The 26516-nt window shown below is 46.0% G+C and overlaps 3 protein-coding genes across 4 annotated transcripts in view; 1 reads left to right on the top strand and 2 right to left on the bottom strand.

Moving 5' to 3' along the window:
• Window positions 1-26516, bottom strand: part of RHPN1 (rhophilin Rho GTPase binding protein 1) — a 91580-nt gene that overhangs the window by 13090 nt on the left and 51974 nt on the right. For both annotated transcript variants that reach the window (XM_068238119.1, XM_068238120.1), the window contains exons 4-11: window positions 25032-25160; window positions 24074-24149; window positions 20262-20339; window positions 17661-17785; window positions 12716-12882; window positions 11689-11876; window positions 9669-9825; window positions 613-732 (exon numbers count right to left, since the gene is read on the bottom strand). In XM_068238119.1, coding sequence (XP_068094220.1) covers window positions 613-732; window positions 9669-9825; window positions 11689-11876; window positions 12716-12882; window positions 17661-17785; window positions 20262-20339; window positions 24074-24149; window positions 25032-25160 — 1040 coding nt within the window. The remainder of the gene's footprint in view (window positions 1-612; window positions 733-9668; window positions 9826-11688; window positions 11877-12715; window positions 12883-17660; window positions 17786-20261; window positions 20340-24073; window positions 24150-25031; window positions 25161-26516) is intronic.
• On the top strand, window positions 3161-6892 carry LOC137519248 (uncharacterized). The gene is made up of 3 exons (XM_068238121.1): window positions 3161-3568; window positions 4811-4973; window positions 5481-6892. Exons 1-3 carry the CDS (start codon window positions 3283-3285, stop codon window positions 6298-6300), a joined length of 1269 nt encoding a protein of 422 aa, XP_068094222.1. The 5' UTR covers window positions 3161-3282; the 3' UTR covers window positions 6301-6892.
• LOC137519249 (uncharacterized) lies at window positions 3824-7193 on the bottom strand. Its single transcript, XM_068238122.1, has 3 exons — window positions 6990-7193; window positions 6366-6467; window positions 3824-4765 (listed from the first exon to the last, which is right to left on the bottom strand). The coding sequence occupies exons 1-3, from the start codon at window positions 7175-7177 to the stop codon at window positions 3910-3912; spliced, it is 1146 nt and encodes a 381-aa protein (XP_068094223.1). The 5' UTR covers window positions 7178-7193; the 3' UTR covers window positions 3824-3909.

The following is a 26516-nucleotide window of genomic DNA, read 5'->3' as shown; positions in this document are numbered from 1 at the left end:
CTATTTCCTGCTTTTATGGAAGCACGACAGCCAGGGGCCCCGGGCTGTTGTGCGAACCAGTGTTTGTGATTTTAAATTTCGGTTTTGCAGCTTCTAGGATGCGGTTGACAGGTGAGTGGTTAGGGAGGGGACTGTGTGAGAGATGTGCCTACACGGGGCGTCCCTGTAAAAGATGTAATCAACGATTACGTCCAACCGAGCCTCCCACCTGAATGCTAATTTATGCAATCTCTGCTAGATTTGGTATGGCAGGCAAAGGGTGTATGGCCGTACACCTGATTGGCCGACTGGCGTCTGCTGACCAGATAGAGGTAGGAAATTGTTTGAACTGGTAATGAGCAATTGTGTGTGTTTTATGGAAGCAGACATATTGTTAACATCCTGTGTTTACCAATTAGCTGCTCTGCCGTGGCAGAGCAGATTCCTGAGCTGACACTGCAGAGAGATCAAATTACAACTTGTGATTAGTCACAGATGAGGGGGAATTAGACAGGCTAAACTCTCTAAAATACATACAGGGTGCCTTTCTCTATGTTTTCCTTCTGTCCTGTGCAAGAGTTCAGGGGCACGTTAATAGATATAGGCTAACACGTCACGGGGTGCGTCCATTACCCAGCTTCCTGCGCTCCTCCTGGTCTTGCAGCAAGAAATTTATACAGATGTCCTCTGGTGGCGTCGTGTGGAACTGCAGAAGAAGCTTCTCCTGTTCGATCAATTCGAGGCCGGGCGATGCTGGAAGGAACAGAGCACAGATTGTCAGTCGATTAACAATCCTGACATTTATCTGCAAACTGTAATGATATATTCAGTGTCTACCCACAGTGCTCTACTCTGTCTCTTTACCCAAAAAACACACCCCTGTCACTTGTGACCCTGGTGGGAGGTCAGCATATATGGTAGAATAATGGAAACTTTGTCTCAAATGTTGTATGGTACAGTCATCCGTGATACATATACATATTCTATATGTACCCCGTAAAGTAAAAAAATTCTAAAAATTTTTTTTTTTTTTTTGCCTGACGCATGTCTCATGGTTTAAACACTCGCTTCATCAGAGAAATGGTATATGTATATCTTGCTGTGTATAGGATATATGCAATCTGAATCAGACCACGGTGATAAAAGGAATGAGACCGGACTGGTTACTGCAAACAACTTAGATAACTATTATGTATCAAAAAAACATAGCAGAAGGTCCATATAATGAGGCACTGTGTACTAACTGGAACCAGGTGTGTCCCATGTGCCACCCAGCAGGGGGCGCGCCATGTATTGCATGAACTGGTGGTTTAGACACTACTGAAGTCAGTGACAGGTACACTGGTACGGTGATCATTGTTGGACAGCGTGATTGGGCACAGAGATCAGCTGATCTCGAAGGGCAATGCCAGTTGCCATGAGCAGAGTTCCCCCTGATAACCTCGTTCAGGACGGATCTGGCTGCTCACACTGAGGCCCGCGGGGAGATCGCTGGGATTACATACAGACAATCTGCGGGAGGAATGCAGATAAAGGGATTGCGCGGGATAATCTGGGATTTGTGCTGCGGTCCGGGCTGGACGGAACTCCGAGGAATGGAGGATTATTGATCGGGTCTTGCCCTGGCCACTGTTACAGATCCGGAGAATGACCCGCAGATTATCTGCATTTCCCTGCGGCAGAGTCCACCATTACTGCTAACCTGGGTAACCCTTTCATGGCCACAACTTCATGGCTACAATTGGTATACTTAAATTTTTAAAATTTTAAATACAGGGAGTGCAGAGTTATTAGGCAAGTTGTATTTTTGAGGAATCATTTTATTATTGAACAACAACCATGTTCTCAATGAACCCAAGAAAACTCATTAATATCAAAGCTGAATATTTTTGACAGTAGTTTTTAGTTTGTTTTTAGTTTTAGCTATTTTAGGGGGATATCTAACCACAGCCTCCCAGACACTGTTCAGAGAGGTGTCCTGTTTTCCCTCGTTGTAAATCTCACATTTTATGATGGACCACAGGTTCTCAATGGGGTTCAGATCAAGGAGGCCATGTCATTAGTTTTTCTTCTTTTATACCCTTTCTTGCCAGCCATGCTGTGGAGTACTTGGGCGCGTGTGATGGAGCATTGTCCTGCATGAAAATCATGTTTTTCTTGAAGGATGCAGACTTCTTCCTGTACCACTGCTTGAAGAAGGTGTCTTCCAGAAACTGGCAGTAGGACTGGGAGTTGAGCTTGACTCCATCCTCAACCCGAAAAGGCCCCACAAGCTCATCTTTGATGATACCAGCCCAAACCAGTACTCCACCTTGCTGGCGTCTGAGTCGTACTGGAGCTCTCTGCCCTTTACCAATCCAGCCACGGGCCCATCCATCTGGCCCATCAAGACTCACTCTCATTTCATCAGTCCATAAAACCTTAGAAAAATCAGTCTTGAGATATTTCTTGGTCCAGTCTTGACGTTTCAGCTTGTGTGTCTTGTTCAGTGGTGGTCGTCATTCCGCCTTTCTTACCTTGGCCATGTCTCTGAGTATTGCACACCTTGTGCTTTTGGGCACCCCAGTGATGTTGCAGCTCTGAAATATGGCCAAACTGGTGGCAAGTGGCATCTTGGCAGCTGCACGCTTGACTTTTCTCAGGTCATGGGCAGTTACTTTGCGCCTTGGTTTTTCCACACGCTTCTTGCGACCCTGCTGACTATTTTGAATGAAACGCTTGATTGTTCGATGCTCACGCTTCAGAAGCTTTGCAATTTTAAGAGTACTGCATCCCTCTGCAAGATAGCTCACTATTTTTGACTTTTCTGAGCCTGTCAAGTCCTTCTTTTGACCCATTTTGCCAAAGTAAAGGAAGTTGCCTAATAATTATGCACACCTGATATAGGGTGTTGATGTCATTAGACCACACCCCTTCTCATTACAGAGATGCACATCACCTAATATGCTTAATTGGTAGTAGGCTTTCGAGCCTATACAGCTTGGAGTAAGACAACCTGCATAAAGATGTGGTCAAAATACTCATTTGCCTAATAATTCTGCACTCCCTGTATGTGCAAACAAACAAATAGGGCTGGTGCACACCGAGCGGCTTTTTGGGCGTTTTCAGATCCGCTTGCGGCTGCGGATCTGCTTTGTCAATGTATCTCAATGGGGTGGTGCACACCAGAGCGGCAGGCGTTTTGCAGAAACGAAAAATGCCTGGGTGAGGCATTTTTTGGATTTCGGATGCGTTTCTGCCTCCAATGTTAAGTATAGGAAAAACGCAAAACGCCTGTAAAACCGCTTGATCAAGCGGATTTTGATGCGGATGCGTTTTTTTCAAGAATGCGCACTTCCAGGTCAAAGTGTGCTTCCTGTGTGGCAGATTTGCATGAGGGATTTTAGACTGCGCAGGAGGAAGATGGCAGCAAAGTGGTTTACCACAGAAAACCTGATAATTAAGATTGAAAACAGCCCAGAACTTTATGACAAGTCTTTGCCTGGATATAAAGATCACCAAAGGGCTCATGAAATCTGGAGCAACATTGCAAAAGATTTTCTTGGAGAAAAATGGAATACTTTGAGCCAAAAGGGCAAGGATTCTAAGAGTAAGTATATGTGTACAGAATTGTTGTATTTTATTGATTTCATGCAGCACTTTGCAGACAATATATCATCACCCCTCCACTAAATGAGTAATTAAACAATTAGAAATTTCATTATCACAGGTCTCTGGCAAAGCTGTTCTCTCTATAGCCATCTCTCCTTATAAACAGCAGGTACATGTGTGTGTATGTACTCACATGTATTATTAGGGCGCTATTTGCCACTTTAGAGTGTCATGAATGATATAGACATACAACACGGTTTCAAGAATGTTTATTTGCACAATAATACTGATCTCGTCATGTAAGTAAATAGCAGCCTGCAGGTTTTTTAGTTCTTACAGTTATGGCACAAAATAATCAGCTAATTTGTCTCTGTTGTGAATGGCAGAAATGGGACCACGTAAAGTAGTTGGTGGTAAAGTGACAAGAGCACTGTTTGAAAGATCCCCCTCTTCCTCCTCTATGGTCATGCTATCTAGTGTTCTCACATAATTATGCAAAATACATGTTGCCTTCACCACTATTATAGCATACTTTGGTTGCATTTTTATAGCAGTGTGATAAATGCGCCATTTGTTTGCCAGAATTCCAAATGCACATTCTACTACTTGTCTGGCTTTGGTCAGGCGGTTATTAAAGACTACTTTCTTATGAGTCATATCTCTCTGTGCATACGGTCTCATAACATGCTCAGACAGTGCAAAGGCCTCATCAGCCACAAACACACAGGGGTAAGGTGGTTCTACAGTGTCAGGCCAGGGGCGTGGTGGTGGTAAAGTCATCTGGCCTGTGCGAAGCTTCACGCCAAATCGACTGTGCTGGAAGACTGAGGAATCATGGGAACTTCCGTAAGCCCCAACATCCACATAGATAAATTTCAAATTAGGATCCACAACAGCCATGAGCACTAGTGAAAAGAATTTTTTATAATTGTAATAGAGACTGCCAGTGAATGCAGGCATAACCAGTCTGACATGTTTCCCATCCACTGCTCCAAGGCAGTTAGGGAAATCATGTTTCTCCCAAAAAAGCTGCATGTTAGCCTCCCACATAGGTACGTCAGGAGTTGGCATAAATTCCGGTTGAAGTACTTTCCAGATCAATTTGCAGGTGTCCAAAACTAAGTATCGGATTGTACTTCTTCCCATGAGGAATTGGTAGTGAAGTGCTGCATATGAATGCCCTGTTGCCAGAAATCTGCAAAAGAAAAGAAATAACATGTATGTTTATTTTTATTCCTAGTTGCCCTCCTGCGGACAAGATGGAAGTCGGTCAGAGACAGTTACAAAAAGGAGATTGAAAAGCAATACCATGAATCCAAAAGTGGGTCTGGAAGTTCGCAGCGAACAAAATATAAATATTGTGGCATATTAGAATTTCTAAGAAAACATCATGAACCGGCTGAGTAAGTATGGCGTAAATGTTAACCTATTGCAATGTTTGTCAACTTCGCCAATAGAACAGTGAAGGAAGGAGTAGGCCCACAATGCAATTCAGTAGTGTGGAACGAATAATCTGCCATCACTCTACCAAATATATTGGGGGACGTAGCTTAATGTAAGGATGGCATAGGTCCAGTTTAAAATGATTACATGACAGGAATGTGGACTGTTCGTTACCCAACATAACAGTTGCCTGACAGTGCTGGTTATATGTTTGGCTGCAGTAGTGTCTGCATCACACATCTGTAACACACATATACCAAAATCAGTGCTAGTTTACTCAGGCCAGTTTTGCTCTATGCTTGCTCAGGGGCTGTGCCTAAAAGCTATGTACACAAATAATGGGAAAAATAGACAGGCTACTGCTATTGTTTTGCAATGAAAGATGCATCGCATTGTGCCCATATATTTGCTGTGACATCCATGGTCACTATTCCATGAACTAAAGTTGTGCTTTCCCCTTTCCAAAGGACTGAAGATAGCCTACCACCAGATCCTGAGGAGGACGATGTAGAGGTGCCACCTACCACCACCAGTGATGTGGAAGTTGAAGAAGACACTACACAGGATGTTGACACTGCTACAGTGGAAGACAGTGACTCTACTACCCCAGATCACACACCACACAGCCCAGCGAGTAGTCGGACACGCACAACTGTCAGGTCTAGTAGAGGTGTGAGGATAGCTACACAAGGCAGGAGAATAGGAAGAGGTATGAGCAGGGCTGAATACGACCAGAAGCTGATTAGTTCAATAGAAAAGGCTGTTGATCATATGGAGAAGCGAGAGGATGAAATGAAACAACTTAAAGAGCCATGCACACAGTATCTTTTAAGTTTGGTGCCACTATTACAAAAAGTGCCTCCTGATAAGCAATGGGCAGCCAGACATGCCATCTCTGAGACCCTGGGGAGATTCTTACTACCTGAGAGCCGTGCAGATGACAATGTGCACAACTACTTGCAGCAACCACACCTGCCTGCTTCCAGCCAACAATATAATGCACACCCACAACTCTCTTACCATATGCAACGCATTTATGACCCACCCCACTACCCACCAATGCATATGCATAACATGCCATATGGTCAACAGCCTCATTACTCTATGCCTCCACCTCAGCGCCCTGATCAAGGTATGCGATTTCAAACATCATCTATGCACAGTGACTCTACAGTGTACACTGATTTAACATCGCACAGCCAGCCTCATACAAATGCTGAATCAGGTACACATGCTTACAATCAGGGCCCTGGTAGTATGTGTGATTTGCTATCACAACATGACTAGTTTTTTGTAGTTTTACATTTTATTTTATTGTTCAATGCTCAGATTTGGATCTTAGTTTACATTACCTCAATGTTATGAGGAGTCGCTCAGTTGGTGTGATTGCTAGGCGAAAGTTAGTGTCTTGTCGGCGAAGGGCATCCTTCAGTTTGGCTAAAAGGCCATCAAAACTAGGAAAAAAGAGCATGCTTATCTTTAGATCTACTGTTTGTTGCAGAAACATTTTTCATTTGTGACATATTACTTTTGCTGCTGAAAGCAAAGTATGGACAACACATGTCCAAAATATTCTTTGCACAGAAGAACAAAACATTAAAACGAAAGATTTTGTTCAAACATTGCTTCATTACTGTGTCCCATATGCTGATTGTTGCCATATACTTAATGAAGTATGCACCAGGAGTATGTAAGGTCATAATATACTCCAAATGTTTTGGGTAAACTATGGATATATAATATAGTAGTTACTCCTATAGAAAAATTAGATGGAGGCCTTAGGCATTGAATACATAACACACCAGGATCAAGTATCACAGTTATTTGGTTAGCTTATGTATACAGCGGATTGATTATTGTGTTGTTTTTCTGTTTACAGTCAAACACAGTTAACTAAGGGCCAAAAAGTGCTTCCAATTTCATTCCTCCCCAAAATACTTAGCCCCATGATAAAAATAAGTGACAAGTATTCTTACCTGGACACAGACATGCGGGTGTAGCCAAAAAACTTTTCTGGATGCTGCCTCAAATCTCTATATAGGGTCCTAAATTGACCCTTCCGGCGCCGCTCTTGTAGCATGGGATGCACCCAGTATCTCCTTGTCCTTGGCCTACGTCTCATATATGCTGCTACACAGAGCAATAACAGCACATCAGGAAACATTCTCAAAAACAAGTCACTCTTCTCTCCAAACCACAGTGTCACCTCTCCTGAACTAACCCACAATGTTGTTAAGGACCCCACCCTTTTTATATTGGGTTTTTTACTTCAATTGCTCAATGTGCTTCACATGTGTCATCAATATATCGCACTTTAACCCTTTGTTTAAGGTCTTTCTACCTCTTTTCCTGAAAAACGCAAAACGCTTCCAAAAACGCTTGCAAAAACGCACGCAAAAAACGCAAAACGCCCCCAAAACGCCCCAAAACCGCGCTATCAAAATGACAATAAGCGGTTCAAAAAACGCTAGCGTTTTGCGGATCTGCTTGCGGTTTTTGGTGTGCACCAGCCCTTAATGAGCCATAAATTACTTTTCTACTATGTTGTTGTCACTTACAGTAGGTAGTAGAAATCTGACACAAGTGACGGGTTTTGGACAAGTCCATCTCTTCATAGGGGATTCTCAGCAAGGCTTTTATTCTTTATAAAAATTTTCCCTAAAAAGGATTTAAACAATGATGCTGGCCGGCTTCCATGCTCGCTACGCCGTTTTTTTTGGTAGTTGGACAGAGCAACTGCCATTCACTGTAGCACAAGTGTTTTTTTTTTGTTTTTGTTTTTTGTGTGTTACTTATGCCACATTGTTTCCCTCTGCATAAATGCTATATAATGTTCTGTTCCTACTGCATGTCCTGTCCTGTATTTGTAACTATTTCATGTGTCAGTAACCCTGTACGTGCCAAGCCCAATTCCGGGCACAACCCAGTCGTGCTCGGCGAAAAAGTTTCTGATTCTGAAAATAAATAAATCCCTGAGAATCCCCTATGAAGAGATGGACTAGTCCAAAACCTGTCGCTTCTGTCAGATTTCTACTACCTACTGTAAGTGACAGCAACATAGGAGAAAAGTAATTTTTGGCTCATTTTACTCTGGAAAAAAATGTACTTCTTATTTGTATATGTTTGCACATATTTTACATTTTACAATTTTTCGCCATAGTGCCCCTTTAAAAGACAACTGCAGTGAAAAGACTGTGGAGGCTGCCATATTTATTTCCTTTTAAAAAATACCAGTTGCTTGGCAGCCCTGCTGATCTATGTGGCTACAGTAGTGTCTGAATCACACACCTGAAACCAGCATGCTGCTAATCCAGTCTGACTTCATCTGATTTCCAATCTGATCTGCTGCATGCTTGTTCAGGGTCTATGGCTAAAAGTATTAGAGACAGAGGATCAGCAGGGCTGCCAGGCAACTGGTATTGTTTAAAAGGAAAGAAACATTGCAGCTACTATATCCCTCTCACTTCAGTTGCCCTTAAAGTGTGTGAGCTGTGGCCTAATTACTGAGGGAATTTCCTGTCATGTGACTCGCTTGTGCATGACTGCAACGCTACAGTATCACCCAGGCTGCACAGAAATGTGGACAGAGGAGCACACTATCAGTACTGTACTGGAACTGGTGAGACCTATGCTTTCTGTGCAAGCTGCTGCCTGATCTCTGAGGGAATTGCCGATCATCTGTGTCTTGTGTGTGCATGGCTGCAAAGCTACAGCATCATTCAGGCTGCACAGAAATGTGGACAGAGGAGCACACTATCAGTACTGCACTGGAACTGGTGAGATCTATGCTTCCTGTGCAAGCTGCTGCCTGATCACTGAAGGTATTGCCTGTCATCTGTGTCTTGTGTGTGCATGGCTGCAAAGCTACAGCATCATCCAGGCTGCACAGAAATGTGGACAGAGGAGCACACTATCAGTGCTGTACCTGCATTACCTGGTGAGACCTATGCTTTCTGTGTAAGCGGTTGTGTGATTATTGCATGCAAATCCCTTCATATTGAGCACTGTACATTGTGATGCAGCTTAGACACTGTCTGTGCCTGTGGTATACGTCATGTTCTTGAGTATGAAAATTACTGATATAGTAAACTTCTAATATAGTAAACCACTTAAGCCCAGTTCCTTGGTGTTTACTATAAATGGATTTTTCTGTATGTATCCTAAAAATGTCAACAGACTGCTTACCTATTGATCTTTATCCCCTCCCTGTAGAGCGCCCCCTGCAGGACATCTACTCACTGATGAAGTCATGCTGAGCTAGGCATGTCCCCCTCCCTGTACAGTGCCCTCTGCAGGACATCTACTCACTGGTGAAGTCACACTGAGCTAGGCATGTCCCCCTCCCTGTACAGCGCCCCCTGCAGGAGATCTACTCACTGGTGAAGTCACACTGAGCTAGGAATGTCCCCCTTCCCTGTACAGCACCCCCTGCAGGCGATCTACTCACTGGTGAAGTCACGCTGAGCTAGGCATGTCCCCCTCCCTGTACAGCGCCCCCTGCAGGTCATCTACTCACCGGTGAAGTCACGCTGAGCTAGGCTTGTCCCCCTCCCTGTACAGCGCCCCCTGCAGGAGATCTACTCACTGGTGAAGTCACGCTGAGCTAGGCATGTACCCCCTTCCTGTACAGCGCCCCCTGCAGGAGATCTACTCACTGGTGAAGTCACACAGGGCGTTTGCAGCGTAGTAGTGGGACAGGGCTTTGAAGTGTTCAGCTTTGACCCGCACCATGGTGGTCCACGAGAAGGGCACGTAGTCTTTCACCGGTGGGTGCATCATGGTCCTGTACACCAGCGTGTACACGTCTTCAACCTGTAGGGGGACAGAAATAGATGGTGGACCAGTCACATCCTGCACACAGCAGTAAATAAGTAGATCCTTCCATTGAATAAATAAATAAATAGGCAGTGATGTAGGCGTGGCTCAGGGGGTTCTGGGATATGTGGGAGTGGCTGGGGGCACAGCTCAGGGGGGGGGGGGGAAGGCGTGGGACCCCAAAAAATGGGTGGAGAGTGGATAGTTTAACTTTCTTTGTGGAAATTACTTAGGAACTTTTAATTACCTCAATTTTTTCCCCCCCTAATTTGAGCTCCGGTTATCGCTCCCGCCGAGATTAGTCACTGAGTGTCGCTATAGCCGTTATTCTCATTACCACCTAATGGCGGCGCCCAAAGTGATACACCGAAGTTAGCCGATTTGTCAATAAAATGCCTCGTAAGCCACCAGCAAGCAGGAATACTTTTGGCAGGAGTTGTTTCGCCTACTTGTGATTTACAGACTGCTGAAAAGTTATTTTGAACAGGAGTTGAAACATTAAAAAGTAAAAGTGAATTGGGTTGTGCCCATTGTCTTATGTGCCCATTGTTTCTGCATGCTACCTTTGTAAGGGCCGGTTCACACTTGCTTAAAAAAAGTGTACCCGTTCAGGAAGTTTTTTAAAGCTTCGCTTAGCACAGGAAGCAGATCCAAATGTGAAAACGCTGAGTCTGAACTTGGAACATTTTCCCGGACCGGAAAATGTATGCAATGAAAGCCTATGAGAACGGACACTGTCCATACTCACTAAGATAGTTGCCGAATCTGCTTCGCCGGATTCGATTGCCGCCGTGGACGTAAAAATTACGTGCCCTAGCACTGATCGCTGACGCTCGGCCCATCTTACACAACCCAGTGGCTGGTATTAGCATGGGGATTTCCATTGGGCTGCAAAAGACCAATGGCAATTCTCAGCAACAGGGATAATTCTCATTGGTTCATGGTAGACCAATGATGATTCTCCTTGTTGCTAGGGAGACTTGGCCTGTTGCAGCCTATGGAGAGCCCCATGCTTCTGCTGGCCTCCGGGCTGAATGCATATGGCCGATTGTGATCGTCGCAGTAGTGGACGTGGAGCGGATGGGGAAATTGTTGCAAGCAGATGCAGAACGGACAGAACAAATCTGCAAGGCTTACCATTTCACATTTGGCCTAGTGTGAACAGGCCCTTAGAAAGATAAGATGACAGTTAAAAGAAGTGCTGCTAGTGTTCTGTACATTCTGGGATTTCCTATTCTGCATTGAGGAAAAGCCCTGCAGAGCGACAGAATGTACATAATCAGTTTATGATTAGATGTGATTGTAGGGTGTACATCAGAGGTCCCCAAACTTTTTCAGTCAAGGGCTGGAACAACATACTTCAGATGGCTGGGGGGCCGGAACATACATAAAATGATGCTGAAAAACATTACATTGAATCTAGGTATGGATCCCCCAGTCATGCCCGGAGGAGACCTCCCAACAGCAGCCATTCAGTCATGCGGCGCCTGGAAAACGTCTTTGTGCAGCAGACAGGGAAGCACCCAGGTGACAACCTGCCATTCAATAGGACAGCAGTGTCACCTGATGCAGAATTGGATTGGAAGCTAGGGAATGACTGCTCACTGGCTTCTACAGTATGTGGATGGGTGGGGCCAGCACTGCTATTCTATATGCGGGCCGCTGATATTTACAGGTGCAGTGGGCCACATCTAGAAGTTTTACATTTTGTGTTTGGGGGCCAGTGAAAAAGCCTTGGCGGGCTGCATTCGGCCCACGGGCCTTAGTGCGAGTACCAGTGGTGTACATGATTGGTTAGATGTGATTGTAGGGTGGAAATCATCGGTGTAGGATAGTTGTGATTGGCTGCACTCCACTCACCCTGGCGGCTTCCTGTGCCATCTGGATCTGACTCAGGAAGGAATTTTCAGTGTTCTCCAGACTGAACTTCTCAAAGATGCACTCCTGGACCTGGGCCACCATCAGCCGCACCAGCATGTTCAGGGAGGCGGCGCTCATGTCCAGGCTGGGGGCGTTCGAGAAGTTTTCTTTCAAGTAATTGAAGCATCCTGGGGAAGGAAGAAGATGGTGTTACGACTGCGTACCCCCAACACAACCACCCTAATTAAAGAGAAACCGTGTCCTAGCATTGAACTTCATCCCAATCAGTAGCTGATACCCCCTTTCCCTCCACAAATCTTTTCCTTTTTCTCAAACGGATCATCAGGGGGCTCTGTATGGCTGATATTGTGGAGAAACCCCTCCCACTGTGTGATGTCAGGACCATGGTTCTGACATCACACTGTGGGAGTCTTGTTGCATTATGGGAAATAACAGCTGTTTACAACGGCCAAAAAAGCAAGCAGCAGCTACTTCCAGTGACATCACCTGCCAACAGTAAAAATGTCACCATGTGATAAATGTCAGAATGTAAATCAGGAAGTGGAAAGATTTTACAATGGGAAAACACTGACTAAATCATTTATACATAATTATTGTAAAAAGTAAGTGCTTTTGTTCATTACACTATTTTCACTGGAGTTCCTCTTTAAGTTTAATAACCACTAACACACTAATTCAGCAACCGACATGCCGACACAACAGGTTCTGCCAGACTCTGCCTGCGGTGTATAAGGCCTGACACTGCACTGGCATGGCCAACACCGGCATCCCTACAGCACGGGGCAATGCTTTGTTAGCACAGCTCCAAGTAAATATATTGTACAGAATCACCCTTCTCCTCGCTCATGCTTCAGGTCTAGCTCACATGGACAGGTTGTCCACCTTTTACGCACCAACACCCCATCCTTTGCATGGGCAATTTAAAAATAGCCTCTGATAATGAATGTAGACAGAAGCCTTCACAGATGTGTGTACTGGAAGCGGATTACCCATCTGAGCCACTCACCGGCAGCCTTCTGGAAGGCATTGATGGCCGTGTCCACTCCTTGTAGAGACAGACGATCCTGCCTGGCCGCGATCTGGGTGTAGAGGGCCCCCATATTGAAGAGTACACTTCCCTTCTCAAAGGCCAGAGCCCGCTGGCAGGAAGGAACGCCCGTCAGGGAGTCGTACCTGTGGGCAAACAAAGCAATAAATAACCAAGAACCTCCATGGCTGGAGACATCACAAGCTGCATTTTCTTTCTCTGCCACAATCTCACCAAGACTGAACATTCTTCACCATAATCTCTCCAAGGCTGACCATTCTCCACCATAATCTCACTAACACTGTACATTCTCCGCAGTGTTCTCCCCAGGCTCTTTTACCCGGATGCTCCACCCGGCTAGTTTTGGTGAGCACCCGGCTGTCATCGGCTCACCTCCTATGTGGTGAGCAGAGTTGCTAACAGACGCCCCGGCCCTACATTCTCTCATCTCGCCCCACCCGTCTACTTTTTTCATGTCACCCGGCTGGAAAAAAATTCTGGGGAGAACAATGCTCCACCACCATCTCACCAAGGCTGAACACTCTCCACCACAATCCCTCCAAGGCTGAACATTCTCTACCACAATCCCTCCAAGGCTGAACATTCTCCACCACAATCCCTCCAAGGCTGAACATTCTCTACCACAATCCCTCCAAGGCTGAACATTCTCTACCACAATCCCTCCAAGGCTGAACACTCTCCACCACAATCCCTCCAAGGCTGAACACTCTCCACCACAATCCCTCCAAGGCTGAACATTCTCCACCACAATCCCTCCAAGGCTGAACACTCTCCACCACAATCCCTCCAAGGCTGAACACTCTCCACCACAATCCCTCCAAGGCTGAACATTCTCTACCACAATCCCTCCAAGGCTGAACATTCTCCACCACAATCCCTCCAAGGCTGAACATTCTCTACCACAATCCCTCCAAGGCTGAACACTCTCCACCACAATCCCTCCAAGGCTGAACACTCTCCACCACAATCCCTCCAAGGCTGAACACTCTCCACCACAATCCCTCCAAGGCTGAACATTCTCTACCACAATCCCTCCAAGGCTGAACATTCTCCACCACAATCCCTCCAAGGCTGAACATTCTCTACCACAATCCCTCCAAGGCTGAACATTCTCTACCACAATCCCTCCAAGGCTGAACACTCTCCACCACAATCCCTCCAAGGCTGAACATTCTCTACCACAATCCCTCCAAGGCTGAACACTCTCCACCACAATCCCTCCAAGGCTGAACATTCTCCACCACAATCCCTCCAAGGCTGAACATTCTCCACCACAATCCCTCCAAGGCTGAACATTCTCCACCACAATCCCTCCAAGGCTGAACATTCTCCACCACAATCCCTCCAAGGCTGAACATTCTCCACCACAATCCCTCCAAGGCTGAACATTCTCCACCACAATCCCTCCAAGGCTGAACATTCTCCACCACAATCCCTCCAAGGCTGAACATTCTCCACCACAATCCCTCCAAGGCTGAACATTCTCTACCACAATCCCTCCAAGGCTGAACATTCTCCACCACAATCCCTCCAAGGCTGAACACTCTCCACCACAATCCCTCCAAGGCTGAACATTCTCTACCACAATCCCTCCAAGGCTGAACATTCTCCACCACAATCCCTCCAAGGCTGAACATTCTCCACCACAATCCCTCCAAGGCTGAACATTCTCTACCACAATCCCTCCAAGGCTGAACATTCTCCACCACAATCCCTCCAAGGCTGAACACTCTCCACCACAATCCCTCCAAGGCTGAACATTCTCTACCACAATCCCTCCAAGGCTGAACACTCTCCACCACAATCCCTCCAAGGCTGAACACTCTCCACCACAATCCCTCCAAGGCTGAACATTCTCTACCACAATCCCTCCAAGGCTGAACACTCTCCACCACAATCCCTCCAAGGCTGAACATTCTCCACCACAATCCCTCCAAGGCTGAACATTCTCCACCACAATCCCTCCAAGGCTGAACATTCTCCACCACAATCCCTCCAAGGCTGAACATTCTCTACCACAATCCCTCCAAGGCTGAACATTCTCCACCACAATCCCTCCAAGGCTGAACACTCTCCACCACAATCCCTCCAAGGCTGAACATTCTCCACCACAATCCCTCCAAGGCTGAACATTCTCCACCACAATCCCTCCAAGGCTGAACATTCTCTACCACAATCCCTCCAAGGCTGAACATTCTCCACCACAATCCCTCCAAGGCTGAACACTCTCCACCACAATCCCTCCAAGGCTGAACACTCTCCACCACAATCCCTCCAAGGCTGAACATTCTCCACCACAATTTCTCCAAGGCTGAACATTCTCCACCACAATCCCTCCAAGGCTGAACATTCTCCACCACAATTTCTCCAAAGCTGAACATTCTCCACCACAATCCCTCCAAGGCTGAACATTCTCCACCACAATCCCTCCAAGGCTGAACATTCTCCACCACAATTTCTCCAAAGCTGAACATTCTCCACCACAATATACAGTGGCTTGCAAAAGTATTCGGCCCCCTTGAAGTTTTCCACATTTTGTCACATTACTGCCACAAACATACATCAATGTTATTGGAATTCCACATGAAAGACCAACACAATGTGGTGTACATGTGAGAAGTGGAATGAAAAATCATACATGTTTCCAAACATTTTTTACAAATAAATAACTGCAAAGTGGGGTGTGCGTAATTATTCAGCCCCCTGAGTCAATACTTTGTAGAACCACCTTTTGCTGCAATTACAGCTGCCAGTCTTTTAGGGTATGTCTCTACCAGCTTTGCACATCTAGAGACTGAAATCCTTGCCCATTCTTCTTTGCAAAACAGCTCCAGCTCAGTCAGATTAGATGGACAGCGTTTGTGAACAGCAGTTTTCAGATCTTGACACAGATTCTCGATTGGATTTAGATCTGGACTTTGACTGGGCCATTCTAACACATAGATATGTTTTGTTTTAAACCATTCCATTGTTGCCCTGCCTTTATGTTTAGGGTTGTTGTCCTGCTGGAAGGTGAACCTCCGCCCCAGTCTCAAGTCTTTTGCAGACTCTAAGATGTTTTCTTCCAAGATTGCCCTGTATTTGGCTCCATCCATCTTCCCATCAACTTTGACCAGCTTCCCTGTCCCTGCTGAAGAGAAGCACCCCCAGAGCATGATGCTGCCACCACCATATTTGACAGTGGGGATGGTGTGTTCAGAGTGATGTGCAGTGTTAGTTTTCTGCCACACATAGCGTTTTGCATTTTGGCCAAAAAGTTCCATTTTGGTCTCATCTGACCGGAGCACCTTCTTCAACATGTTTGCTGTGTCCCCCACATGGCTTGTGGCAAACTGCAAACGGGACTTCTTATGCTTTCTGTTAACAATGGCTTTCTTCTTGCCACTCTTCCTTAAAGGTAAACTTTGTGCAGTGCATGACTAATAGTTGTCCTATGGACAGATTCCCCCACCTGAGCTGTAGATTTCTGCAGCTCGTCCAGAGTCACCATGGGCCTCTTGACTGCATTTCTGATCAGCGCTCTCCTTGTTCGGCCTGTGAGTTTAGGTGGACGGCCTTGTCTTGGTAGGTGTACAGTTGTGCCATACTCCTTCCATTTCTGAATGATCACTTCAACAGTGCTCCGTGGGATGTTCAAGGCTTTTGAAATCTTTTTGTAGCTTAAACCTGCTTTAAATTTCTCAATAACTTTATCCCTGACCTGTCTGGTGTGTTCTTTGGACTTCATGGTGTTGTTGCTCCCAATATTCTCTTAGACAACCTCCGAGGCCCTCACAGAGCAGCAGTATTTGTACTGACATTAGATTACACACAGGTGCACTCTATTTAGTCATTAGCACTTATCAGGCAATGTCTATGGGCAACTGACTGCACTCAGACCAAAGGGGGTCGAATAATTATGCACACCCCACTTTGCAGTTATTTATTTGTAAAACATTTTTGGAATCATGTATGATTTTCGTTCCACTTCTCACATGTACACCACTTTGTATTGGTCTTTCAGGGGGAATTCCAATAAAATTGATGCATGTTTGTGGCAGTAATGTGACAAAATGTGGAAAACCACAAGGGGGCCGAATACTTTTGCAAGCCACTGTATCCAAGGCTGAACATTCTCCACCATGCACTGATCAGATCTGAACATTTTATATCACTGGCATGCCATCCCTAGTGCGTATAGTATAAGGTGAGACTTTGGGCTTATTGTAAAGTGGCTGCCGTGTGACCCGATCTGTGCTTGAATAATGTTAGACACTTGTCTCACCCACTTCTTGTAATGTCATCTCCTAATCCAGTGTGTGTCCAATGTCAGTATTTTAAAACAGAGCTAAAATAAGTTATGCAAATAAATCACATTATTTGTAGGGGCCTCATTTTCAACCACTCTAAATACTTAAAGGACGACTGAAGGGAGAAGAATATGGAGGCTTCAAAATAGCGACAGTTAAAACGGGAAAGAAGCATTTTCTCTTTTTTTACTGTAGAAAAATCACTAAAACAAAACGTGGACAGTAGAATACATGTGTTACGTAAGTAGAGCAAGTATTTATCTACTTATAAACGTGGGGAAGGTTTTCTGAGATAGTATGGCTGACAGCTCCCCTTTAAGAGGAGGGGGTGGGAGGTAACATCGCAGAAAGCCCACCTCTTCTAAATTTTTCAATGAGTAATTACGGGAACTAGGAGGGACGAGGAAAAGAACGGTCAATGCACGGAGGTATGTGGATCCAGCATGAATATATCTCTGTGCTCACTAAGGTAGCTTTGCCTTGGCTCAGGTATCCTTTAAGGCTCCTGTAGCAGTGGAGACCACGGTTGGGCAAGATGCTGGATGGGAGGAGTAAGAGGAGTGCAGAATGAATAGATCTCCAGTAACATTCAGTGCTGCTGAACTCGTACTGACCAGTGGAAGTAGACCCCCAGCGTCCTGCTAGGAGGGAAGAAGCGGTTGTCCAGGAAGTAGAGCTGGTTGTAATACTCCATCAGAAGCTCTATACCGGCCTCACTGCGGCTCGGGGTCCTCATGGCCTGCAGAGAGGAGAGAACGTCCATGAGATTCATCTATAGAAAGGCTGAACAAAGATGGAAATTACAACAAAGCTATTATTACATCCGCTAATCTCAGAGGCCTCAGTCTGTGTCCCCCAGTCTGAACAGCAGGACAATGCCTGGACACAGCCCCTCCCACACTGCATGTTACTATATCCTTTAGCAGAGCTGCTCCAGATCATGTGACAAATGTCTGTGTCCCCCAGACTGAGCAGCAGGGCAATGCCAGGCCACAGCCCCTCCCACACTGCATGTTACTATATCCTTCAGCAGAGCTGCTCCAGATCATGTGACAAATGTCTGCGTCCCCCAGACTGAGCAGCAGGACAATGCCTGAACACAGCCCCTCCCACACTGCCTGTTACTATATCCTTCAGCAGAGCTGCTCCAGATCATGTGACAAATGTCTGCATCCCGCCAGACTGAACAGCAGGGCAATGCCAGGCCACAGCCCCTCCCACACTGCCTATTATATCCTTCAGCAGAGCTGCTCCAGATCATGTGACAAATGTCTGTGTCCCCCAGACTGAACAGCAGGGCAATGCCTGGACACAGCCCCTCCCACACTGCCTGTTCCTATATCCTTCAGCAGAGCTGCTCCAGATCATGTGACAAATGTCTGCATCCCGCCAGACTGAACAGCAGGGCAATGCCTGGACACAGCCCCTCCCACACTGCCTGTTACTATATCCTTCAGCAGAGCTGCTCCAGATCATGTGACAAATGTCTGCGTCCCACAGACTGAGCAGCAGGACAATGCCTGGACACAGCCCCTCCCACACTGCATGTTATTTTATCCTTCAGCAGAGCTGCTCCAGATCATGCGACAAACGTCTGTGTCCCACCAGTAATGTCTGGACACAGCCCCTCCCACTCTGCCAGTTATTATATTTTTCAGCAGAGCTGCTCCTGATCATGTGACAAATGTCTGCGTCCCCCAGTCTGAACAGCAGGACAATGCCTGGACACAGCCCCTCCCACACTGCATGTTATTTTATCCTTCAGCAGAGCTGCTCCAGATCATGTGACAAATGTCTGCATCCCGCCAGACTGAACAGCAGGGCAATGCCTGGACACAGCCCCTCCCACACTGCCTGTTACTATATCCTTCAGCAGAGCTGCTCCAGATCATGTGACAAATGTCTGCGTCCCCCAGACTGAGCAGCAGGACAATGCCTGGACACAGCCCCTCCCACACTGCATGTTATTTTATCCTTCAGCAGAGCTGCTCCAGATCATGCGACAAACGTCTGTGTCCCACCAGTAATGTCTGGACACAGCCCCTCCCACTCTGCCAGTTATTATATCTTTCAGCAGAGCTGCTCCTGATCATGTGACAAAATATTTACAAGTTTTAGCTGCAGAAAGTCATTTAAGGCACACCACTTAAAAGGGAGAGAGATATGGAGGCTGCCATATTTATTTGCTTTTAAACAATACCAGTTTCCTGGCTGCCCTGCTGATCCTCTGCTTTACAATACTTTAGCCATAGACCCTGAACAAGCATGCAGCAGATCAGACGTTTCTGACATTATTGTTGGATCTGAAAAGATTAGCTGCATGCTTGTTTCTGGTGTGATTCAGACACTACTGTAGCCAAATAGATCAGCAGGGTGGCCAGGCAACTGTTGTTTAAAAAGGAATAAATATGTCAGCCTCCAGAACCCTCTCGTTACAGTACTTTAACAAAACAGGTCAGATCTTAGCCCTCTGATTGACAACTTATCAGTTGGCAGGTTAAGAGGATTCACAATAAAAAGAATTGCTACTTCTGCTACACAGAACATTAATATTCAATGAATTCCGGAAGGAAATGTATAGAAAAAAAACTGGGTGCAGTACAACACTATGGACCAACGATCTGCTACAGCTCCTGCCCCACCCCTTATTGATGGAAACTTTCTGTTTTTTATGATCAATTGGGCAGATAAATGTTGTAGTCGGAGGTGCCCCCCAGTATTAGGCAGCATTAAAGGGATACTGTAGGGGGGTCAGGGGAAAATGAGTTGAAGTTACCCGGGGCTTCTAATGGCCCCCTGCAGACATCCTGTGCCTGCGCAGCCACTCACCGATGCTCCGGCCCCGCCTCCGGTTCACTTCTGGAATTTCAGACTTTAAAGTCAGAAAACCACTGCGCCTGCGTTGCCGTGTCCTCGCTCCCGCTGATAGCACCAGGAGCATACTGCGCAGACCAAAGACCATACTGGACTTGTGCAATACACTCCTGGTGACATCAGCGGGAGCGAGGACACGGCAACGCAGGCGCAGTGGTTTTCTGACTTTAAAGTCAGAAATTCCAGAAGTGAACTGGAGGCGGGGCCGGAGCATCGGTGAGTGGCTGCGCAGGCACAGGATGTCTGCGGGGGACCATTAGAAGCCCCGGGTAACTTCAACTCATTTTCCCCCGACCCCCCTACAGTATCCCTAGTACAGTATCCAGGCAGGAGTTACTCACCTGTCTGAGCTCCATAAACTCATTGATCTGCTTCACATACAGCTCTCCATCTTCCCCATAATGCTCAGCTATGAACTCCTGGAAGAGAGGAAACCACCACATGTCCATCAATGGCAGCCTCACAGATCAATCCATCACCATAACACCACTTTTATTATAAACTTCCAATATAGACTGCACAAGACTGTCAGTGCCCACATGTTCTGCATTACACAAACGGTTTTTCTGTTCTACAAAAACTACTTCCTGTTCTAAAGTGTGTAAGAACTCCTCCTCCTTTCCCATCATCACCCACAAAAGCTAGTCAGGGAGAAGCTAAGTAGAGGCACCAGCCAGTCTTTTCCTGAAGCACAGAGCCGAATCTACCCACTACCTCCCTGTGCTGCACAGGAGGGAGCAGAGAGAGGGGATGCTTCTCCTGTTAGCCCAGAGATGACCCCGCCCACTACCTCCCTGTGCTGCACAGGTGGGAGCAGAGAGGGGAGGCTTTCCATGAAGCACAGAGCTGACCCTGCCCATTACCTCCCTGTGCTGCACAAGAGGGAGCAAAGAGAGCGGGTGATTTTGTTGAAGCACTGGATGGACCCCGCCCACCGACTCCCTGTGTTGCACAGGAGGCAGCAGAGAGAGGGGGTGCTTTTCCGGTTAGCACAGAGCTGACCCCGCCCACTACCTTCCTGTGCTGCACAGGAGGGAGCAGAGAGGGGTGCTATTGGATCTTTTCTTTTCAATAAATTACTTTACCAAATATAATCTTTTTTCTCTTGTCCATCTGGGTTTTCTAGTTTGAGGACCTTGTATGAAAATTAGATGAGGTTTCAGGTTTCATAAACACAGAAAATGTTAAAAGGTTTAGAAATAGTCAAACACCTCTGTCCTTGTTACTATATGTGGTATATTCCTTCTTATTACCTGTATTAGCCTTGCATGTGCGACACAAACTGTACCGTGCTACATAAATCCCATGATCACTCCGGGGCTAGCGATCACATCACCTGTAATGCAGACACTGATTTCTATGGAAATTTGGGATGTAAAACACATGATTTCAATCTCCCCGCCAATAACAGAAAGCACGTGTTCACCAAACACTGATCAGCCGGGCTGTGGTGTTCAAACTGGGTTATACTTATTTTATTGCTTACTAGGCCTAATGCCCGTTTAAAAACAGCACTAGGCTTTCCTCATAAGCCATACACTGTGCCACACTCCCCGATGGCCGCCCGCTCCCTCTGTCCCCGCCCTCCTCCTGTCGGCTACACATGCGCAGTAGCCAAAAACCACGGACACACAGCCAGGAGGAGGATGACACAGGGACAGGAGGAGGCTGACGCAGGGACAGTTAGGGATTATTGTATAGGATTGTATACTACCCCACCTCTTGTTTCCCCCCATTCCTTTAGATTGTAAGCTGGCAAGGGCAGGGCTCTCTCACCCTTTGTGTCTTGGAATTCATTATACATTTTATTTATCATGTTACTTTTATCAAGTTGAGGGATGCATGGATTCCACTGAGTATCAGCAGATTCTGGAGACCAATGTCCAGGCATCAGTGACAAAGCTGAAGCTGCGCTGGATCTTTCAACAAGACAACGACCCTAAACACTGCACAAAATCCACTAAAGCATTCATGCAGAGGAACAAGTACAACGTTCTGGAATGGCCATCTCAGTCCCCAGACCTGAATATAATTGAAAATCTGTGGTGTGAGTTAAACAGAGCTGTCCATGCTCGGAAGCCATCAAACCTGAATGAACTAGAGCTGTTTTGTAAAGAGGAATGGTCCAAAATACCTTCAACCAGAATCCAGACTCTCATTGGAACCTACAGGAAGCGTTTAGAGGCTGTAATTTCTGCAAAAGTAGGGTCTGCTAAATATTGATTTCATTTCTTTTTTGTGGTGCTCAAATTTATGCACCTGCCTAATTTTGTTCAAACAATTATTACACACTTTCTGTAAATCCAATAAACTTCATTTCACTTCTCAAATATCACTGTGTGTGTCTCCTACATGATTTATTTAACTGTCATTTTTTATCGTAATAACCAACGACTTATACAGGAAAATCATGATGATTAACAGGGTTGCCCAAACGTTCGCATCCCACTGTATAGTGGTGCATTCCATTTGTTTGTATTATTACCTACCCCATGTTTGGGAAGATGTTGGTGCTTAAAATTACATTTTTGCTTTAAAACAAACATAGTAAAAAAATGAATATGAAACACTATAAGACTGGTCTGATTATTATTATTATTATTTATAAAGCGCAGCGCTGATGTCATTTGAATGCATATTTACACCTCACTGAAGCTGACTGGCATCATTGCTGCAGGACAAAGTATCAGACCACGATCACGAAAATGGTCATATTTAAATCACATATACAAATAGGAAGTATATTTCTTCCAGACTAAAATGAGCCATAAATTACTTTTCTCCTATGTTGCTGGCATTTACAGCAGGAAGTAGAAATCTGACATTACCGACAGGTTTTGGACTAGCCCATCTCCTCATGGGGGATTCTCAGGGTTTGCTTTATTTTTTTAAAAGCACTAAGTAAATGGCAGCTGCACCATCCAGCTTCTAAAAAAGTGTACGGTGAGCAAGCAGGCTGGTCAGCATCTTTTTTATAAATTCTTTTCAAGGAGTGTCTTTATAAAGAATAAAGGCCATGCTGAAAATCCCCTATGGAGAGATGGACTAGTCCAAAACCTGTCCGTTCTGTCAGATTTCTAATAACTACTGTAAGTGACAGCAAGATGGGAGAAAAGTAATGTATGGCTCATTTTAATCTGGAAGAAACATACGGTACTTCTTATTTGTATATGTTTGCATATATTTTAAACGTTACAATTTTTCGCGATAGTGGTCCTTTAAGTTATTAGGGAGCAAATAAAGAAGAGAAAGTTATCCGCTTCTCCCTGGATACAAAAGATCCTTTCCTACCTTGTTAACACAGCTTAGTACTCTTCCAACACAATCTGATAATGCTGCCAATGGCAAATGTATGAATCAGCAGTCAAATGACACTAAAAGCTTGAATGATACCCCTTCCAGGACCTTGAAAACCCCTCAATATAGTTTCAGCTGTTAACTCTATACTATGTTTAATGCTTTAGACCATAAATTAAATTCACGAGTAATCCCACAAGATTTTCACCAGAATAAATGTTTAAGGCTGGTTTCACAGTGGGACGTTACAGGCGCACGTTAGAGCAGCCAGTAACGCAGCCCACCGCACAGTAATGAAAAATCAATGGGCTGTTCACAGTGCGGACGTTGCGTTACATTGTAACGCTGCGTCACAAGACAACGTACTGCATGCAGTACTTTGGACGCGGCTGAGCCGCGTTAGACTGTTTGCACATGCTCAGTAATGTTGGGGAGGAGGGGAGAGCGGCCAGGCACATGGCTAATTAATATGCACTGCACGTTGTGACGTGCAGTGTTTACTTCCTGGAGCAGCCGCTCTGTGCGGCGATTGGCCGGCGGGACCACGTGATGCCGCATGCGCACAAGAGTGCGCATCACGGCATAACTGACGCCAGAGTGAGCTGCACAACGCGGCTCACTCTGACGTCCAGATCCAGCACCACCAGGCGTTGAGTTAGGGGGACGTTATGCGACCTTAACGCCCCCTCTAACGCAACGTCCTGGTGTGAAATTAGCCTAATCCTAAAAATAAAAAAATGTTGTGTTAATTACAAACTTTGTGCAGTGCCTTCCAGTATTAAGTGCCGTTTACTATAAACCTGACCCAGTCAGTCCCGGATGCTGTCATAGGGGGCCGCGTGTAGCCGGAACTTACCTTCAGCGGGTCCGTCAGGACCAGATCTTTCGTTTCTTTCAGGCCCAGTGGAATCATGGGAACGCTGATGACTTCACTGAAACCGCAAAGATATACAGAGGTGAGAAACTCAGCAAGCAAAACCCACACCACAGAATCATCCCATCAGCTGACCAAATCTGGTCATGTGGTGTATATAGAGATCTGCCAAAGCTGTAGACCACACCACCTAAACCGAGTCCTTCACTAAAACCATAAAGTAGTGGCGTAGCTAAGGAGCTGTGGGCCCTAGTGCAAGTTTTACAATGGGGCCCCCCCCAAGCATTCTATACATAACAATTATTACAACCCACTAAAACCTGCCAAGGACGACCACAGTGTCAGAGGAGCAGGAAGGGGATGGGGAACAGTGTATTAATGATCACTACTATTCAAAGTATCTATAGAAGTGCTTATTCCCAGCACAGGACCAATAAAGAGCTAATACTGCAGTTGAAGGAGGATCTTATGGGCCCCCTCTGGCCCAAGGGCCCTGATGCGGCCACAACTTCTGCAACCCCTATTGCTACGCCCCTGCCATAAAGATATTCAGAGGTGAGAAACCCAGCAAGGAAAAACCCACATCACAGAATCAATCATCCAATCAGCTGACTGAAAATACAGATCTTTGAAAACTCATCTTAAAAGATTTGCCTGCAATAACCGAGGAGTTTATGAATTAAGGTGCAAGTCGGACGGAGACAGGCTGCGCATTCAGTATGATAGAAAGCCAGCCTCCCATCTATGAAGAGTGACCCCTGGTGGTCAGAAGAGGTAAATGCTGCAAGTTCACAGGGGCAGGCAGCCAGGTACATAACATGAAGTACCCAAATAAATTGAATTATAGCTACAGCAAAATAAAATGAAATAAACAGAACAGTGTAGATTCCTGGAGAGACCTGTACACACAGCAATCTAAGAGGACCTGTGCTGATGTTACCTCTCATTCTGGTAGACGTCCACTGAGCTGTTTAACTCCTCCAGCTCTTCCTTCAGAAGCTGTAAGTTCGAGTTGACATAACTGAGCTCCAAGGCCACCGTCTCCTTCACCTTGTGGTTTGTGCTCGCCCTGTAAAAACACAACAAATATGATGATCGTTCCTCTGACATTAACAGGTCAGTGGCTTGTGGACGTAGGGACAGATTCATCACCTAATCATGGCTTCACACATTCATCTTCTAATCATGGTTTCACAGATCTCTCGAGGAATCTGGTTATGACCCATCTAGGCCTGAATTTCACATCTGTTGGAATGGGTGCAATCCCATCCATAAGTCTGGCAGATGGGATTCTGCACGTACGTTCTGTACATAAGTCAGAAGGCAGCATCTACAATTACTGATTAACAGATCACTAGATGTGCCCATGTAAAACATAAAACTAAAAACATTTAATACCGAAGGTAAGTGTTGGCCTACCTTCAGAAACTTGCCTCACATATATGGAGCAAAAGAAACTTTATTCAGCACCGAGGTCTATGCGTTTCGTGGCTCAAGAACGCTTCATCAGGCCAGTAAAGTGCCTTAAAAAGTAGCAAAAGGCAATCCTTACAGAGAAACTCCATTGAAAATAAAATGTAATAAAAAAAAGAGCTTAATTTTTCCAATAATTATGTATAAATGATTAAGTCAGTTTTTGCTCAGTCACTGTAAAATCTTTCCTCTCCCTGATTTACATTCGGACATTTATCACATGGTGACATTTTTACTGCTGGCAGGTGATGTCAGTGAAAGGAGAAGTTGCTTTCTTTTTTGGCAGTTAGAAACCGCTGTAAATAGCTGTTATTTCCCACAAGGCAACAAGGTTCCCACAGTGGGATGAAGTTCAATTCTTGGTTACAGTTTCTATTTAAAGGGATACTGTAGGGGGGACGGGGGAAAATGAGTTGAACTTACCCGGGGCTTCTAATGGCCCCCCACAGACATCCTGTGCCCGCGCAGCCAGTCACCGATGTACCGGCCCCGCCTCCAGTTCACTTGTGGAATATCAGACTTTAAAGTCTGAAAACCACTGCGCCTGTGTTGCCGTGTCCTCGCTCCCGCTGATGTCACCAGGAGCGCACGGCGCAGGCACAGACCATACAGGGCCTGCGCAGTACACTCCTGGTGACATCAGCGGGAGCGAGGACACAGCCGTGCAGGCGCAGTGGTTTTCAGACTTTAAAGTCTGAAATTCCAGAAGTGAATTGGAGGCGGGGCCGGAGCATCAGTGAGTGGCTGCGCGGGTACAGGATGTCTGCGGGGGGCGGAGCATCAGTGAGTGGCTGCGCGGGCACAGGATGTCTGCGAGGGGCCGGAGCATCAGTGAGTGGCTGCGCGGGTACAGGATGTCTGCGGGGGGCGGAGCATCAGTGAGTGGCTGCACTGACACAGGATGTCTGCGGGGGGCGGAGCATCAGTGAGTGGCTGCACGGACACAGAATGT

The sequence above is a fragment of the Hyperolius riggenbachi genome, chromosome 5 (genome assembly GCF_040937935.1).
Source record: "Hyperolius riggenbachi isolate aHypRig1 chromosome 5, aHypRig1.pri, whole genome shotgun sequence".
Taxonomy (NCBI): domain Eukaryota; kingdom Metazoa; phylum Chordata; class Amphibia; order Anura; family Hyperoliidae; genus Hyperolius; species Hyperolius riggenbachi.
The sequence above is the reverse complement of the archived record's forward strand: the minus strand, read 5'-3'. Positions and strand labels throughout refer to the sequence as shown.